At 34.1% G+C, this 19186-nt stretch overlaps 1 protein-coding gene across 1 annotated transcript in view; it reads left to right on the top strand.

Annotated features, from left to right (window-relative positions):
* Positions 1–8976: 8976 nt before the first annotated feature.
* LOC131671630 (xaa-Pro aminopeptidase ApepP-like) overlaps positions 8977–19186 on the top strand; it is a 35512-nt gene continuing 25302 nt past the window's right edge. The window contains exon 1 of the mRNA XM_058948208.1: positions 8977–9362. Within this exon, the coding sequence (XP_058804191.1) occupies positions 9302–9362 (61 nt within the window). The 5' untranslated portion in view covers positions 8977–9301. The remainder of the gene's footprint in view (positions 9363–19186) is intronic.

The raw sequence follows: 19186 nt of genomic DNA, 5'->3' as shown, positions 1-19186 counted from the left end.
CTATCCATTGTAAATAAGATAAGCTACGCACGTTCCTAGGTTATAGCTACCCCTGAAAGTAGTGGAGAAACTTGATCATCCTTACACCGTCTATGATTTGCATTTATGATAGTCATAGATAATATAAGAGAGTAGGTGTAAGCATAGATGCTCTCTCTTTCTCTCTTCCTGAAAGTAGTAGAGAAGCTTGATCACCCTAAAACCAACTGTGATCTACATTTATGATAGAAATAGTTAACTTAAGATAAGAGGGTAGGTAGTAAGCATAGCTGCTCATGCGCTCCCCTACTCCGCGTACAGTGGTCCACGAGAGAGGAGAGAGAGAGAGAGAGAGAGAGAGCGAGAGAGAGAGAGAGAGAGAGGCTAAGGTACATTTAATTAAATTAGATAGAAAGCAATAGATATATGGTCCCTAGGGACTACGAACCCTAGAAACCTTCCTCAAAAAATTATAAATAATTATTATTAACATTAATAATAATTAACATGGAAGGGTTAGGCCAGGGGACCAAAGGGTTACGGACCCACCGCAGGTGTGCTGGAACATACATTACTATACTACTGGTGTATAGGGTCCCTAGGGACTAGGAGCCCTAGGAACCTTCCTAAAAAAATTATAAATAATTATTATTAACATTAATAATAACATGGAAGGGTTAGGCCAGGGAACCAAAGGGTTAAACCAGGGACCCACACAAATATTGTTAATAATAATTATTAACAATAATGATTATTATTAACATGAAAGGGTTAAGCCAGGGGACCAAAGTGTTACGGACCCCCCGCAGGTGTGCTGGAACATACAGTGCCGGTCAGCCACTTTTACCCCCCCCCCCCACGGGCAAAATCAGTCTAACTTCAAAGTTTTATATCTCTGGTAGAAATTAACGTACAGAGACGCGCGTGGGTGTGTTTGAAAGGTCTTTCGGAGAGCTTTCAAATGATATGACTCACGGTTGCCATCGATTGTTTTTTTAAATTTTGCAACAATTATGCAAAATTGAAAATTCTGAAATTTTTTTATTATATCTGACAATTAGCCAATTTTGGAAAAAAAATCGTACAAAAATTTGAAGTACACCATTTTTTAGCTATTACCAAGCCCTATCTGAATCACTCATCAAAAATTTATTTTCGTCAAATATGACGCGCGCACGGGCATTTTTTCCTGGAAGTGACAGTTTTTTTCAACATTTTTTATCTCCGTCAAATTGTAACAATCGAAAAAAATTTATAGGAGAAAAAATGTTTGTTTTTTCACGTAGAATACTGCAATAATTTTTTTTTAGGTTTTTCGAAAAATTTTTTTTTTCGGTTTAAATTATTTTTCAAGGTCGAAAAAAAACAAGATTTTTTTTTGATGTAATTTACGATACTTGTTATGTAGTATTATTGAATGGGTGGAAAAAAATTTTTTTTTGTGGTTTCTCATCTTTTTAGCGTACCGACTGTGAGAAAAAAAAATTGAAAAAAACCGAAAAAAAAAATTTTTCGAAAAACCGAAAAAAAAAATTATTGCAGTATTCTACGTGAAAAAACAAACATTTTTTCTCCTATAAATTTTTTTCGATTGTTACAATTTGACGGAGATAAAAAATGTTGAAAAAAACTGTCACTTCCAGGAAAAAATGCCCGTGCGCGCGTCATATTTGACGAAAATAAATTTTTGATGAGTGATTCAGATAGGGCTTGGTAATAGCTAAAAAATGGTGTACTTCAAATTTTTGTACGATTTTTTTTCCAAAATTGGCTAATTGTCAGATATAATAAAAAAATTTCAGAATTTTCAATTTTGCATAATTGTTGCAAAATTTAAAAAAACAATCGATGGCAACCGTGAGTCATATCATTTGAAAGCTCTCCGAAAGACCTTTCAAACGCACCCACGCGCGTCTCTGTACGTTAATTTCTACCAGAGATATAAAACTTTGAAGTTAGACTGATTTTGCCCGTGGGGGGGTAAAAGTAGCTGACCGGCACTGTACGTATGTTTCAGCACACCGGGGACCCCCCGCAGGTGTGCTGGAACATACATTGCTATACTACTGGTGTATAGGGTCCCTAGGGACTAGGAGCCCTAGGAACCTTCCTAAAAAAATTATAAATAATTATTATTAATATTAATAATAATTAATATGGAAGGGTTAGGCCGGGGAACCAAGGGTTAAACCAGGGATCCACACAAATATTGTTAATAATAATTATTAACAATAATGATTATTATTAACATGAAAGGGTTAAGCCAGGGGACCAATGGGTTACGGACCCCCCGCAGGTGTGCTGGAACATACGTATGTTTCAGCACGCCGGGGACCCCCCGCAGGTGTGCTGGAACATACATTGCTATACTACTGGTGTATAGGGTCCCTAGGGACTAGGAGCCCTAAGAACCTTCCTAAAAAAATTATAAATAATTATTATTAACATTAATAATAATTAACATGGAAGGGTTAGGCCAGGGAACCAAAGGGTTAAACCAGGGACCCACACAAATATTGTTAATAATAATTATTAACAATAATGATTATTATTAACATGAAAGGGTTAAGCCAGGGGACCAATGGGTTACGGATCCCCCGCAGGTATGCTGGAACATACGTATGTTTCAGCACGCCGGGGACCCCCCGCAGGTGTGCTGGAACATACATTGCTATACTACTGGTGTATAGGGTCCCTAGGGACTAGGAGCCCTAGGAACCTTCCTAAAAAAATTATAATTAATTATTATTAACATTAATAATAATTAATATGGAAGGGTTAGGCCGGGGAACCAAGGGTTAAACCAGGGATCCACACAAATATTGTTAATAATAATTATTAACAATAATAATTATTATTATTACCATGAAAGGGTTAAGCCAGAGGATCAAGGGGTTACGGACCCCGCCGCAGGTGAGCTGAAACATACATTGCTATAATACATTAGGGCGAGCATATTATTTTGCATCATAAATGTAAAAAACGATATTTGGCTGCAAATAATAAAATAAAATCAAAGAAAAAAATAAAATTATCTGCAAGTCCTGGTCCTGATAACTCAAAAGTAGATAAATCATATGCTTATGTAGAATTGTATATATTTTGTGAAAATCCATTAGATTCTAAGCACAGACACGTTCTAAACTGCGCGAATGATCAACAATCTCTTCTTAATTGGGCTCAATCGAAAAGTGTTGAAGGTGGCTAAATAGTACTTCGTCGCATTAATTATTTATTAGTTAAAAAGATATTTCTAGATCGTATCATGCTATATATCGAAGATCGAAAAAAGTTATTGCTTTTATCCATGATGAAGAAGAAGCTTTTCAGGAAGTAGTAAAATATATTGAATCTGGTAAGGAATACAAATTCGATATAAAGCAACTTACAAAAGTTATGACAAATAGCAGTTACAGCTTAAATCTAAGTAATTACTTATTATACAAGAAATTCAAAGTCAACTTCGGCGATGATATTGTGATTGCCCAGCGTGTTAGCAAATCACCGCTATTTTTTTTCAAAATTAAGAGACTTTTTGAAAATAGTCATGAATGATTGGCTAATCCAAAGCTACTTTCAGATTTCGATAAAAAAACGTTATTGGAAATATCTACAGAAATATCTATTAGCGATCTAAAAGATTAATGTTATGAAACAAAAGAAAATCTTCCTGCAAACGAAAAATTAACGTTTATTTAATTAAGTGTTAATCGAAATTATATATAGTCCAGGCAATAGAGCTCGAAAAAGAGCTTTTCGCGTATTTTTTTCCGGAAAGCACGAAATTTTTACTGTGGATAGCTGACAATGAGTGTAATAATATGTCTTCATCCAAAGTCTGATATTGGTGTAGAACATTGTTAACCAGCCGTTTGAAAAAAAAATTGATCTATTTTCATGTTTTCGCGTAATATCTTTTTTCCTAGCAGTTGAATCGAAAAATGGTCGAATGGTTTTTTGTTCGTCTCGGCAAGACCTACAAAAGCATATGTCACACTTTAATACATGTTAATTAGATAAAAAATTATTAACATAAAAAGGCCAATTGTTTATTTAATAATTACCGTTCAATATTTGATCATAGAGATTTTCCATGTACCTCACTGTAGTTCCTATTACGTAAAGATTATGAGCTTTAAAGCCGCAAGCTCTAACGTTAATTTCAATCTATACAGACGGTTAACAACAAATTAACTGTTTCCTTTTGTCCACAGTCCGAATCGTTAAGAAAAGTGACGCCGATTTTTTTATCGGCACTTGTTGGAGTTTATAATCGAAAACTGCAATTTAAACAAAAAAAATTTAATTTACGACTCAGGGAATTTTTTCTAAAATATTGCCTAGTTGCAAAATGAAATTTACCGCGTATTATAAGACTTTTCTGGTGTTTTACAATATGTATCGGTAGATGGTCAAAAGAGCTTCAATTTGAAAGAAACCACATAAAAATTCGTCAATTAATAATAAAGTTACAGGTTGTTAAAGTTTTCGACCTGTGGTTAAAAGATTAATAAAGATAATGAGAAATTTTTTTTGCGATCCCAAGCGGAAAGCTAAGGTTCTTTTAACTGTGAAATATCTAGACTTTGCTTCAATTGTACATACATTAAATTCGCGATCGAACGTAAACAGAATCAATGGTCCTTTCAATCTTTTAGTGCCGCGGAGTGGTGGGGGAAGTCGACCGCTGCTATTTGGTTCTCTCAAAAATTCACTAAGTGTCTTCAAAACGCATGGCGCGACTTTAACATTACTTTTCTCACCTGTTTTAAATTTAGTAATAAACTAAATGATGGCAATTCATTTGGTTTTGAATGAAAAAGGTCTTATTTTTCTGCTGGCAACGAAATATCATATATTTCTAATTAATTTACAAAAATATCTCTTAATCTATAATAAAACTAAAGTACAGAACAAAAGTTAAGAATTATATTTATCTGAAAACAACCAAGATATTAATAGTTTTAACTATTAATTAATTCTTAAAAAGCCTTAAGAAATGCTGAAAAATCAGAGTTAATTATAATAAATATAGTCATTAACTTTCGTTCAAGCCATTCTTAAATTTTCTAAAGCAAAGTTGAGCGCATTCAACAATTAAACATACAAAATTCGTAAAAAGAAAATCTTAATAAATACGGAAAGATAATGAATTATTCCCATATTTATATTTAGGTATAAAATTAAAACATATCCGAGCAACAAACAAAAACTATTAATTAAAATAGTTCTTGTTGATTACTCGAATGTTACTTACAATAGATAAATTACGCAATTTTTTAAGAGACTTGCAAGCAAATGCGCTTCCTTTAATTTAAAAAAAATTAGTAATATTGAGAATAAATTATTAAAGATAAAATAATAGTACTGTCGGCAGGATGCACATGTGCGCTGCAGATCTCTACTTTCGAAAGATGCTCGCAATCTGGCTACTCCGGATGGCCCGATCGTAAAATCGCTCTGATTGTTTTCAACATCCGAAGATTGCCAGATGCGCGAGCTGAAAACTGCCGTTCACAGAAAAAATTTTCCTTATTCGGCTGTACGCAGTTTTTCATCTTAATTTACGAGCTAAGTGTGTGGCCGGTATTTTTTTGTCTTTTTTTTTTGAGCTGCCGTTACACATTCATTCAATAAGTCATTTATTTTGAATTTTTCCCACAAAATCTTCACATTATTGTAATAAATTTTCTTATCTATCTGGCAAAGATGAATATTTTCTTCACCCCGCTATTGTTCCTCTTTACAGAATTTTTTAAACTTTTTTCATTAGAACTATTTTTTTTATTGCAATAATAAAACAATAATTACAATAATAAAAAACCGCCGCCACCATCAATGCCAATATTTAAATAAAAATAAAAAATGTTGCAACTTTCCATTATTTTTTTCACACATTTCATAAAGTTGTTGCAGACAATAGCATAGCTTGGCTCTTTTTTAACTATATTATTTTATACAATTTGAAAATCAAATGAACATAATTCAAAAAATTTATCCAAGTTGTGAGATTTTTGAACGATTGTTTTACGAGCATGCGGTTCTGTAATACTTCGAGAGCATGTTTTCTAACGTATGAATGATGAAAACTTATGAAGCTGCCTATCTGATAAATTCGCATCAATTTTCAAATAAATTAAATCATTCGATGATATCTGATGAACTTCTTTTTGTTCTAAATTTGACTGCTAATTTATCATTGACTATTTTTCTTTTCAAAAATTTGGAAGTCAAATGCTCAGATAGTTTTGGCTTTTCCATTCTTTCATAAATATTTTGTAGTAATGTAGTTGAGTTCCACTTATGACACTTTTAGCTATCACGGATTTTTTATTTTCTAAATAATTTTGACGATGTATTTCTTTCAATATTAAATTTTTCGATATGTCCTTGTCTAGATCTGATTTCGATACATAAAGTGCACTCACAATCTTTATCCGATTCAGAAGTACTGTCGAGCAAGACAGTACACTCATTCCCACGAGCCCTACACCTATGCATATACAAATATGATAGCTAGATATAATAAAAGATAGGCCGAACTTATTTTCCTTGCGCTTTAAGTAAACTGTTCCTACGTACATATTCAGAAACGTCGCCTAGAGTAATAGTCCCATATCTATGTAATATTAGTTCATGCGCATTCTAAGATACAGCTGCCCTTAAAGATAATGAAAACTACCGCCTAGCAACTGTTATAAATATGAGAGCCCATCATGGAACAGCGGTTATTCTTGTATAAGCTATCATAGCATAACGACGTCTCTCAGGAGCTCCGTCACTTTGAAATAGAGACTTTTCAATATAACGTCTATTTTAAAAATATTCATTTGTGCCTACATCGACGCCCGGATTCCTGCAAGTACCCACACGCGCTTTAACATCGACCATCACTACCATTGGGCGTAAAATCTTGTGAAAAGTGTACGTCTAGTTTAATAGATGACAGAACCACGAGTTGTCCTATTGAAATGATACCTAGAATAATCTAGAATTTTGAGCGAACGTTTTAAGCTTTCATTTGCATTAGCTCTCACAATTCTTAGCCGACAGATATCACACACTACAGTACGTAAGCATGAATTCTTTTAATTGAAATTTGGGAATAACTTTTTTACATCACTTTCAATTTTACCCGTAATTTTTAAATAATTTCTTTTTGGTTTCTTTTTATAAACATTGTTTGCGAACATATCGATAGATTAGCAGGTCGAGTTTGTGTAATTTCTTTGATTATAATAGCATATGTTTTTTTCAAACCCGCATTTTTCAGAAAAGGCCATGAAAAGTGATTTTAAAAAATACATGAATGTATTCAAAAAATGTCTATAAATAATAATAAAAAAAAATTTTAAGGCGATATTATTTTTTTATTCATGCTTGCTTCTAGAGTACCGTGATTCTTACTGTACTATTGAATATCGAAAAAACGTGCTCGTCAATCGCCTTAAAGTGCGCCTTCGAGAGACCTGGTTTAAAGTTAACTATAGTAATTTGTACAGGAGGCTCGAAGAATAAGATGGTTTTTTCGGCTTTAAAAAATATTGAATAGATTAGTAGAAAACGTTTAAACAATGGTATTTTAAGCAAAATTTCTACGTAAGTAGACACGAGAATGTGCAAGCAACACAGTCTGCGGCGGCAGTAGGCGAGTATACGATTGAGAGAGAGAGAGAGAGAGGCTAAGGTACGCGCGCAGCTTCAGCTGACCGCCTAGGGGAATCGCCGGCCGGAATAACAATTCATTTAAAAACAGTCTCTGAAGCTCACTCGCATGACAGTTTACCTTTCTTGAATGGAATGTGAGAGGGAGAGGAAATAATAAAAAAACTTAATATTCATGTATGAATATGGTAGTAGAAAAGAAATATTTGCAAATAAATAAGTAAAATATAATGGCTATTAGCAAGGAAGATAAGAATATTTTGTAAATAAATGTTTTAAAACTAGAAGCAAGGAACCATCTATGAGGATGTGCAGCTGAGTTGATTGATCATTTAATGTATTCAAAGAAATGTTGCATAAAGAAGTCCCATAAAAAATATGCTATTGATATTAATGTATTTATTGGAATACTCGAGTATGTAGGAAAGTGACTTAGATTTAAAAGCGAAAATCAAGCTGTCTAATTTTCTTCGAAGTTTCTAGAAAACTATAAACTTGTAACAAGTAAACTTGCGTGGTGTGAAGAACAAACTACTACTATATATGGCATCACGAGCCGATAACGAGATTGAGTCAGAAACCTCATACTTATGCACTATAGATCATAGTTTGTCTTTATAAGACGGTCCTCCGATATAGATAAACTTTTTCTTGTGTACTTAATAAAATAATACCTTATTTATGATTTAAGTATATTTATATGTTAATTTTTATTAATAAATAATTCCATAACCCTATAGTAATAGTCGTATCAAATAATTTCGAACTGTAAAGGAACAGGACTTAGAAATTTAAAAAATGGAGTTGAAATCAGGATGGCAAAGGTCGTAAGCTTAATTGAATTGTTCATGTAATTTCGTTATCGCGATGTTAAAGAAAAAAAAATAAGAGAGAAAGAGAGCAAGACAGAGAGAGGGAGAGAGAGAGAGAGAGAGAGAGAGAGAGAGAGAGAGAGAGAGAGAGAGAAGGAAAGAAAGCGCTAGCACGATGTGTGTGCGCGCAGTTTTTGGAAGGTAGGTATATAATAAGATATAGTGACCGCTGCGCATTTTGAGCAGAGCCGAGTGGTAGAGGGAATTTGAGCACGAGTTTTCACATGGAAGCTTTTGTATTTGTGCTCTGGTTCGGACGTTCAGAGCGGTTCCCCTCCCTTGTAGCGCGCCAATATGCCTGGTTCTGCCTGTTTCGTTTCTCCGAGTAAAAGAGGGGAGCGGGGAGCGAGGGATCGCCGATGATGGGTCGCGCCGCCGTGGCCGTTGCCGTAGCCGAGGCTACACGTGCGTCTCGATGCGCCGACTCTGTATAAGATATAGTAGCATTCTGTCGGTCGGCAGCTCGGGTACATAGCGGTCCCGATGTCACAGCGTCTACTCGGCGGAGTTTTGTGTGATATTTACATTCTCGTCAATCACTTTCAGGCGACAACGACACAAGCGAGCATTTATCACTCCATTGAATGATGATATGAAGGCTAGTCGAGTGTAAATAACGCGGCGCGCGCGTTCTCTGTACCTCTTTAAAACTGTGTGCGATAAAGAATTGTGAGTGCCGAACGGCGAGCCGAGGAGCGACGAGTGCTTGGCTGCATTGCACGTGCTCGTACACAACTAGCTTGTATTCCTGATCGCCTGCGCTATTCCGGCTGCGTCTCACCGCAATGGCCAGCACAACCAGCCCTAACTCCATTTGCCTTAGTCTGTTGGCCTGCCTGTTGCTCGGTAAGTCTCTAAATGACACTTTCATTCTGTCCGATCACAAATCACTTCCGGCCAGCCGTTTCCTCTTCTTCTGCGTACTACACGAACATTCCAGTTCAGTGGTTCTCTTATTTTTCTCGCCCGAGAACGCATCGCCGCAACTCCTATAAGTATCATTTCTGCACGTTGAAATAGTCAACTGACTCATCAGCCATCGACTCGTCTTTCAGGCTGCATGCCTGCGTAAAACAACTCATTTCATTTCAATTTTCCTCTTGCACTTTTCTCCTCACCAACACCCGTCATGCGAATTCCACATCAACGACGTTTCATTACGTAATTACTGCAAGTACGCTAATATCTTGGAATCGATGATAATAATAATATCGTTATTGACGCATATATAATCCATTGATCTTCAATATGGACAACACTTTTATCAAATAACAAATTTATTAAATATTTTTACGCGATTATATCGAAATATTTGAATTCCATCGAATTGTAATCTTGATAAGAATATACTCGAGTGATATTAATTCATAATGATTTACTTAGCATTCTCTTAAATTCAAGCTAAAGTAAACATAATCTCATTTACTTTTGAGTTGTGTTGAGAACAGCAAAAAAAAGCTTATTTAAATAAACTATTATAGATTAACTATCTTGTGAAGTTTATCGTACCTTGCTAAAGTTTCGTATTCATTATTGTTGGTAAACTGATTTCACGGTTTGACTGTAAATATAAATTTAAATTGTAAATGTAATTTGATTTTCAACGAACTCATTGAGGCCGATTAAACCAGCAAAAGCTATCTTCTTCCGCTGCTATCCTATTTCTTATCAAATCATTGTCGTTGTCATGAAGGGCAACGTACTGTTTTGAACTTTTATAATTTACTTGCCAATAGTTGCGTACTTGGACAGAGCAGCATTAACAATAAGATCTTGGTCGGCAATTGGCAAGATTTGCTCGTAATTGCGAGCTTAGCCTTCTATAAGCTCACAAATGGGAATAAAGCGAGGGTCACACTTTCGAAAATACAATAGTTCAACCTATTATTATAAGTACGATGCTTGTCAGCAATAAAAATGTTTTGATTACTAAGCTCGCTGCTAGCTGATCGTTAATTTCTAACTTGCCATACAAAATTGAATTAAGTGGACGGAGTCAGTATAAGATTTGTCTCCAAGTCTTAGAAATTTTTTTTTTCACTTTCTAGCACTTTCTATTCCGACATTCTCGCTTATCTGATTTTTAGTATTCTGTGTCTTCGCGTTGATTCAATCTCATACGGCAGTCTTGTTTAACAAAACAATCCATGGCCACCAGTAAATAATATGGCATTTGTAATTGACTCCAGCTGTTGAACAAAGTTTAGTTTAAACATCGGTAATCGCAAACGTTTAATGAGTGACTATAGTTTTAGTGGTTTGTCATTCCGAAAAAAAATTAACGAGCGATTTTACGTTAATTTAGATCAAAGCAATGCGCCTGCAAAGCTGATCTGCTGACCGGTGGAGTAAGTCAATCAAGTCAAATAAATGCAAACGAAACGAACAGTGCGCACGCTACAAAATAACAAAGCGTAGGCTACGGTTAGATTGGCGATAGCGTACAGTGCAAAATAAATGATGATTGTGGCAAAGTCACACTGCTGCTGTTGCTACGGCATCGCATTAACAACATATTCGTACGCGCATATGGGCTCCAATCAGTCAACTGCGGTCTTTGAACCTGTTGAACTGTTGGCGCTGCCGCCGCGACGTTTATGTTGCTTACGCGCCAAGAAATTCAAGAAGCGCCGAGCGATGGCCTCGATTTTACTTTCGGTGTTATCGGCACTTTTTCCCTTCGATAGCTTGCATCAGATTCCGGCCATTAGCAACTCATCGGCAAATCGAAAGTTGCTCTTCGATATACATAAATCTGAAATTTTCAAGTGGCATCGTCAGCGCTTCATTTTTTGCGTTAAATTTCAGTTTTTCAATGAATCATCTTCCGAGTCTTTTGTTTGTCGCTTATTTAAATGGTCCACTGCAAGTATGACCTCATGCTATTTGGTGAAATGTCGTCCGTATTTTTTTATTAATTTCTTATGCCAAAATAATACATACTTCTTAAGTTCTTCCACAAATTTCTACTGTAGTTAGTTAATTATTGTTTTAAAAAAATGTTACTTCGTGTTTTGATAAGGTCAACAATAATAGTAACCAATAGGTTTCTAGTGTAATGGTGGCAAGAAGTTTCGTTATAAAATAGAATGTAATGTAAAACAATAATGATGAACAACTTTATTTCACTTACATCCACTTGGTCGTTCATTATGCTTATAACATTTTCAGACTGCGTTGCTGTTACCATGCTTATGAGCTGCAATCATTATCGAGTTAAGTTCAATGCCACATTCTTACTGGCTGTCATGGACATAATATATGTGCGGAATATGCGCATGCTACATAATATAGCTGCAAACTACAAACAATACATTTTCAAAACTTACGATAATGTAATTTTATAAAACAATCGGCCGCAAACATTCCTTTATAAACGGTAATTCCATGCAAACTGTATAAATAGAACGACGATTATTGCGTAACGTTACATCAGAATTCATTTTGAGAACAGACACGATGGAAAGAAGAAGCGATATGCTTCTAAATATAAATGACCTTTTAATTTTTCTTTTTAGTTTGTTTTCAATCAAGCAGAATTTCACAAAAACTAGAATCGTTAAACTTACATGTTCGACGATTTTGTTGGACGCATATAGACTACAGATGCTCTCTATTCGCAACCTAAAATTAGGCGCCTTCTTTCTAATTTTACGTGCCAACCTTCCAAAGAATGCAGGCTATCTATGTGCTTCCTCCATAGAGTCGAATCTTAGGCATGTATAACAAATTGACGTCACTGCGTATACTGTGATCAAAAAATTCCACTCTTCGTAGATAATCTACGACTACTATATACTTACAATTCTCATACCTGATTGTCATAATATAATGTATCACGATCAGCAGTAAAGTTCGCCTGATGAACAATTTTTGAAGAATAATTAATAATAAACAATAATAATTTTGCTTCTTCGTAGAAAATGAAGTAGTCACTTATGTTAGTCACAAAAATAATTACGTAGGATACGACATATCACGAGTTGTGAAGCAATTATTTTTCGATATCATATTTTTATTTTTTCAGCATGTCGGATTAATTTCAGGGAACATAATATTTTTTAAACTGAAAAAATAGATAGATACGTGATGGATTGCAAGGCTTTATCGAAGTTATTTGATTGTACTTATAAATTGAATACATCATTACGAGTAGATTTGATTCGTTTGATATCACATGGAGAGAAAAGATTGAAAATCATCTGTATTTCATAAATGTGCGCATCACGCGTTTATTTGCGGTTACTCATTCGTGGTAATATTTTTATTTCTCACAAACAGTTATGAAAACTTTGTGACCATTCAGTTAATTGTTGAATGTCAGTCTGATTAAAGATATGTAAAATATAATCTGGTATTATAAACAATATTAAATGTTTATTATTGTTTACAGAAACATAAATTAACTTATTCAAGAACAATTAGTATAATTTCTTTATCGGCATGGACTATTGCTCTCTTGTTTAAAAGCCTCATCCTATCTTTACTGTAATCTTTTAAATTAAATGAAAGTAATGAAAATAATTAGGGCTATGAAGGTAAAGGAGTATTAGAATAGATCAACTTTGAATACAAAAGTTAAGAAGCTTCTAGTAGAGAAATATTATCGGTTTGTTTTTATTCTAATTATTACGATGGTAAAAAATAGCATGGAGGTTAGTTCGAGAACGGGCTTTTATAGCTGGAATGACAAATGCTTTAATGAGCGCTAAATTATCGGAAAAGAGGCTGTCGCGCATAGCAGGTTATCATGTGTCACGGGAGGTTTTCCGCGTGTCTCTCCCCCTCTTGCGCTTTCTCTCGATTTCACCCCTCTGACAATTTCGGTGAGCTCCATACCTACCCAAATATTGAACGCACTGACGATTCTTTTCAAATTTAAAAACACAAATGGTTTTGTTATTGCAGCACACTTAATCCACGCATGAATTGCGGCTGAACAAAATTTGTTAGAAAATAACTTGACGAAAATTATTGAAAAAGAACTGACATATAATGGTCTTTTTTCATTTGAGGATGCTAATTACGCGGTTAAATACTTTTGGGAAAATATAAAAAACTATAAAAGTATTATATGAACATCCATTCTTGAGTTCTTTATCATAATTTTACTAAAATAATGTACTGGAACATAAGTCATTAATTAACAGCGGATCATTGCGCGATCAAAGTAACAAGTGGAAAATAATGCGCGTTTAGGAATACCAGTATTAACACGAATCCGACAAATGAACTAGTGAGAAGCAGTTCGTTCATTCTTTAGCGATCTTCTTTTTCGGAGATAGACATTGTTATGTATTTTCATAAACTTGTTGCTTATGGGAAATATACGAATGCGTTTAACGTGGCAGTACAATGATTCACGATTGTTGATGAAAGAATTAGAGGAAATTATTTGAGGAGTACAGAGTATTAAATAAATTCCTTAGTGTGGCGACGACTACTTTGGCTGCGGTTGTAAAACTGATGAACATACCGAAACAAGAAGTGGAGAAGCTTTAGAAAGAAAGAGAGAGGAGGAAGATAGAGAGAAAGAGAGTAGAGAGCGTTGGCTGCGAATGTAACATACTCGGCGAGAGAGTGAGAGAGAAAGTATAGTGGAGACGAGAGCAGGTATAGACGAAGCCGGTTTGCTGTCTCTGTTTGGTGCTAGCCTTCTCCTACTCTTTCGGTTCTACCTCCCTCCCGGCCTCTAGCGCGCTTAGAGTCATTGCCGAGGAGAGAGAGAGAGCACAAGCTATCCTAAACGCGCTTAGTTCAACTTAGCCACCTCCACGGCGCGCCTGCTCTCCGCCTACTTCTAAACAGCGCTTTACCAACAACCCACCGACTTACCACCTCGCGCTCTCACTTTCACTAACGCTCACTCGCACCCACAGCCCTCTACTAGTATCCGCTCGACCTCTCTACATAACACGCGCAGCCATACTCGCAGCTTCCATTCCTTCTTTCTCACTCTTTGCATTGATTTCTGCACTTTCCAACTATTTCACCTATTTTGCATTTTGAGCACGTAAATCAACAACATTCCTCGTTAAATATTCAAAATAATAATTCACCGATCACTATCCATTTTATTTATCTTCCGCACCTCCTTTCTACCTATGCATATAATGAACCCATACCTATCTTTGCGCGTGCAGTCACCAGTTTACCGATCCTAATCTCCCGTGAATTAGGCGAGAAGCGCGCTCGCGCTTTCGATTTATCGAATCCGCGCAAACCCGTCAACTTAAGCACCATCAATCTAACAATGTCATTACGAACGAACAGCGCATGCAGGAGTCAAATATTCAATAGTCATATTCCTACCGGAGAACTCGAAGAAGAGCAAATAAAACACAAAATACTTGATTGCTTTTAGTGGCACTACATTTAGGTCTTATACCCTTTCCTACTATATGCTATTGGTAATTATTTAGAGACTACAGATATTTTTTTAACGAATACCAGTAGGAATTACGTTATAAATACGCCGTGCGAAAAGTAGAACTTTGCTGCAGGCTCGGCTATAAACTTGCGCTCAAATAAACGCTTTCTACGCGATATTTAGAAAAATAACGTATATAACGTCTTCAGCAAAGAGATTTTCGTCTCGTGTCACTTTCCACCTTCGCTTCGACTTTGTTCGGGCGTAAACCACGCACAAGTCAGAATTTTCCTGCACTAGTTAGCTAATGTACTAATACTACCTTATGCATCGAAGCACCTATCCTCCTTCTTTCTCTATACTATCTTAAAAAAATAACTAATCGCTAACATCCATTGTTGTGATTGGTTGATGTGAAAATGAGCGCGGAATTTTGAATTTTCCTATACTTTAGAATAGCTGCATTATATATCTAAAAGTGTGAGATTTATATTTCAGCAGTAAATTTGATTTATGAATAATTGATATGGATAGTAATCTGCAAAAATGAAAATGTGAAAATATGCCGTTAATTGCGTCAGTGTGTTAAAATTACATTACATAAATTTAAATAATAATAAATTTACAGTCTTAAGTTACGCACTGTAGAACTCATATAGGGATATCTGGTGATTAGCAAATGTTTGACCTGTTTTATCGACTAACTGCCGCATATTACTAATCTTTACATTTTCCTCAATTTTGGATAGAAAATCGACAAAAGGAAAATTGTGTCGTAATCCGGGAATAAGGAGCTATCATCCGCAATCGATATCTTTTTAAACAGGAGAAAAATGTTCAATGCGCGCTGTCCGAACTCCGATTTTTTCGTATTTTCTTAAAAACGGAAAATCCAGAAATAAAATTTCAAGCGGAGATTTAATCTGGAAAAAGGGTGAAAACGTTTTAGCTCATGAAAACTCAAAAATATGTTAAAAAAATTTTTTGGGCGTCAGCTTCACAAGTCTCTTTACACTCTACTTTCTTTTGTAATGTCGCAACTTTGAAAAATCTAAAATGGCGACTCAAACCTAAAGATTGCATAAAAAATTGTCAAAAATCGATTGTAAATTATTCAATTGTGATTCTACGTATTTTTTTATGCCAGAAATGAACTTGGCGTTCAATTTTACATAGGAATATAGTATTACACTCGAGGTAAAAATATTTTAGAATTACATCTGAAGGTCACATCGGGAAACAATAATTATTTCTTGAATTACAAATTGATCAATGTTGATTAGTGAGGAAACGAAGATACTCATAGGTATTTCGAGTAACTGAATCCAATCTGATGTACGTTTAATCATACCAGGTCTCAATCAAGGTCATTTGAAGGTTAAATCGTGAATATTTTTTATTTTTTTATAAGATAAGGACACCCACAAATTTTACATGTCGGTGATTCCGACCTGACCTTGATCGAGACTTGGTATGGTTGAATGGATTGTTTACGGATTTAACCTTCAGATGACATTGTAAAATATTTTTACCTCGAGTGCAATGCTATATTCCTACATAAAATTGAACGTTCAATTCTTTTGTGGCATAATAAAATACGTAGAATCACAATTAAATGATTTGCAAACGATTTTTGACAATTTTTTATGCAATCTTTAGGTTTGAGCCGCCAGTTTGGATTTTTCAAAATCGCGACATTGCAGAAGAAAGTAGAGTATAAGGCGCTAATTTTTGATAGAGCCATTATCCGTTTGACATGGATTGACCTCCCCCTACACACACATACATATAACACTTGATACGTGACTATATATTTTAAGTGATATCAGTATTTTGTATATTTAACAGAAACAAAAATACCAGACTAACTTTGCTACTTATGTAATTAGCAGTTGTAATAACGTATTTGAGGTATTTGCCGTTGTGTATAAATTATTGATATTGAATACGATAAATATTATATTATCCTCCTCTTCCTCATTTTTTTCTTAAAAAGTGAACCGATGGTTTGGAATATGAAGGCAGTTTATTCGTAATTTGATTGGCCTAAGAATATTCACGTGATCAGCTGTTGCGTGTGATAGTATTAAACAAATTTTACCACCCAGGGCAAAGCCATCGTGTATACAGTCGCGTTTTTAAGAGCGCCGTCAGCATTCATGCCGTGATCGCTGCCATGACCCTTGATATATCTGTTGTGTGCCACACGAAATATTTCTACAGATTTTTGTAGATTATTCATCGTTTAGTATTAATATGTAGTAAATTTAATATGAATTGATTAATTGATCCATACTAACCTTAAAATAAAAATGGTCTGATATCTAGATAGAGAAATTAATTTAACTTTGTTTTATGCGAATAAGTTTGATTTTGAATAAATAAAGTAGAGAATAATAGTAAATTATGAATCAAATAGCACAGTGGGTAATGAATGCACTGTAAGGCGATTTGCGTACGGTACTCTCGTGGTGCATATATGATCTTTTCACACACCTATGTAAAGCGATGATGCTATGCCCACAACAGGCGACACAGTACCGCATTGACTATCTAGAAGTAATGTGTGTCGTGGACGTGTGATGTGTCATGTTAACAGCTCCGATGCAGCCAAGAGCGGTTAATCTAGTAAAATTAAAGTAAACTGGTTTAAAAAAGAAAAGGGTGGATAGAGCAACAAAATTTAAAGGGCGGCTAATGAAAGAGGTCTTCTCTCCGACGAAAGATTTATTACAAAGTTTACTTTTATTCCTTAATTTTATTAAAATGGCCTTGCAACAAATAATTTTTAGCTGTTTTTATAAATTTCATATATTTTTCTATCTACACCACTGCAGTGATGAATTGATGGCGATACTTGGGTAAATCTCTTCATTTCTATTACCACACCATAACTTAATTACAATTCATTTTTGCGAATCATGAAAATTTATACTACTCAGAAAAATTTTTAGTTGAGATAACAGATTTTGTAATATATCATATTATTATTTGAAATCGATCAAAAACAATCTTGTAGCTTACAATTGGAAAATAATGATAAATAAAAGCAAATTTGCTATAATTTTCGAAAGTACGAATTAATCGTGGTCAAACTTGATATAATTAAAATAAAAATGAGTATGACTAGAAAGTTCCGTAAATTTAGCTTAAACTATTGAATCATAATCAGTTTTTCTATTTTTGAAGAAATAATGAGAAATCACAGAGATTACAAAATCTTTATAATTATTTAATATGATGGTATCGTGTTCAAATTTTGATTAGTTTTAATTTCACTACTATGAAACATATTTAGAAAGTTTTCTAAACTTAAACTATTCAGCACAATCAATTTTTTAGATATAAAATCAAAACAAAAAACATCAAAAATTTCAAAATTTAAATATCTCGATAAATAAATATATGAAAATTGACTGATTTCCTCGAAAGTTTGATCAGTTTGAAAGATAGTGTTAAAAAATATTAACAAAATGTTTTATAAATATAACTACACCCGTTCGATTAATATTGGGAAACGAAAAAGGAACCATATACGCGTACACACATACATTTTTGAGGGATAGCATCATTCTAACATTATTTCTAACATCATTTTCGTAGTCTGCAACCTTGAAAACATAAAAAAAACTTGAATTTAGGCTACCGGAAATTTTTATAAATACAAAGCTTTCTTTTTAAAAAAACAAAAACTGAAAGAGTTTACAGAAAAAAATATGCATAATATGATTCTATTCATTCTATAAAACTTTTTTCTTAGACATAAATTTAATTAAGGTATGAACTCTTTAATTATCTGCAAAATATTAAATAAACAGTAAAGTTAAAAAGTATCTTCGAGTTCAATATACGTAAATAAACTAAAGTCGTAGCAAAATTTTATAAAAATTATCGCATGGTCTTTTTACACGTACCTCGATAATAGTGTTAATTATGTTGATTATTTTTCACTATAGATAAACCTTTACTGCTTAAAAATTGAAAATAACAAAATGATATTCTTCGGTAGGATGGAATTTTTCGTAAACAATGTTTTTTATAAGTAATAAGATGGTTTAATTTTTTACAAGAATTTTTATAGTTTTAGAGCCAATTTTCTGAAAAATAAAATAATAACTGATGAACATTAAAAAAAAACTTTTACCGAAAAAAAATCTTTAATACTTTTCAAAATAAATAAAAATTGTTCCATACTGTTATGTTCTCCTGTTGTGTTGCATGTTTTTTCTTTCTGTGCATATATATATATACATATATATATATATATATACATACGTGTACATATATATAGGTATATATA

This window comes from Phymastichus coffea, unplaced genomic scaffold (assembly GCF_024137745.1).
Source record: "Phymastichus coffea isolate CEN01 unplaced genomic scaffold, Cenicafe_Pcof_1.1 PCOF00131, whole genome shotgun sequence".
NCBI classification, from domain to species: domain Eukaryota; kingdom Metazoa; phylum Arthropoda; class Insecta; order Hymenoptera; family Eulophidae; genus Phymastichus; species Phymastichus coffea.
Note: the sequence above shows the minus strand (reverse complement) of the source record. Positions and strands in the feature narration are given on the sequence as shown.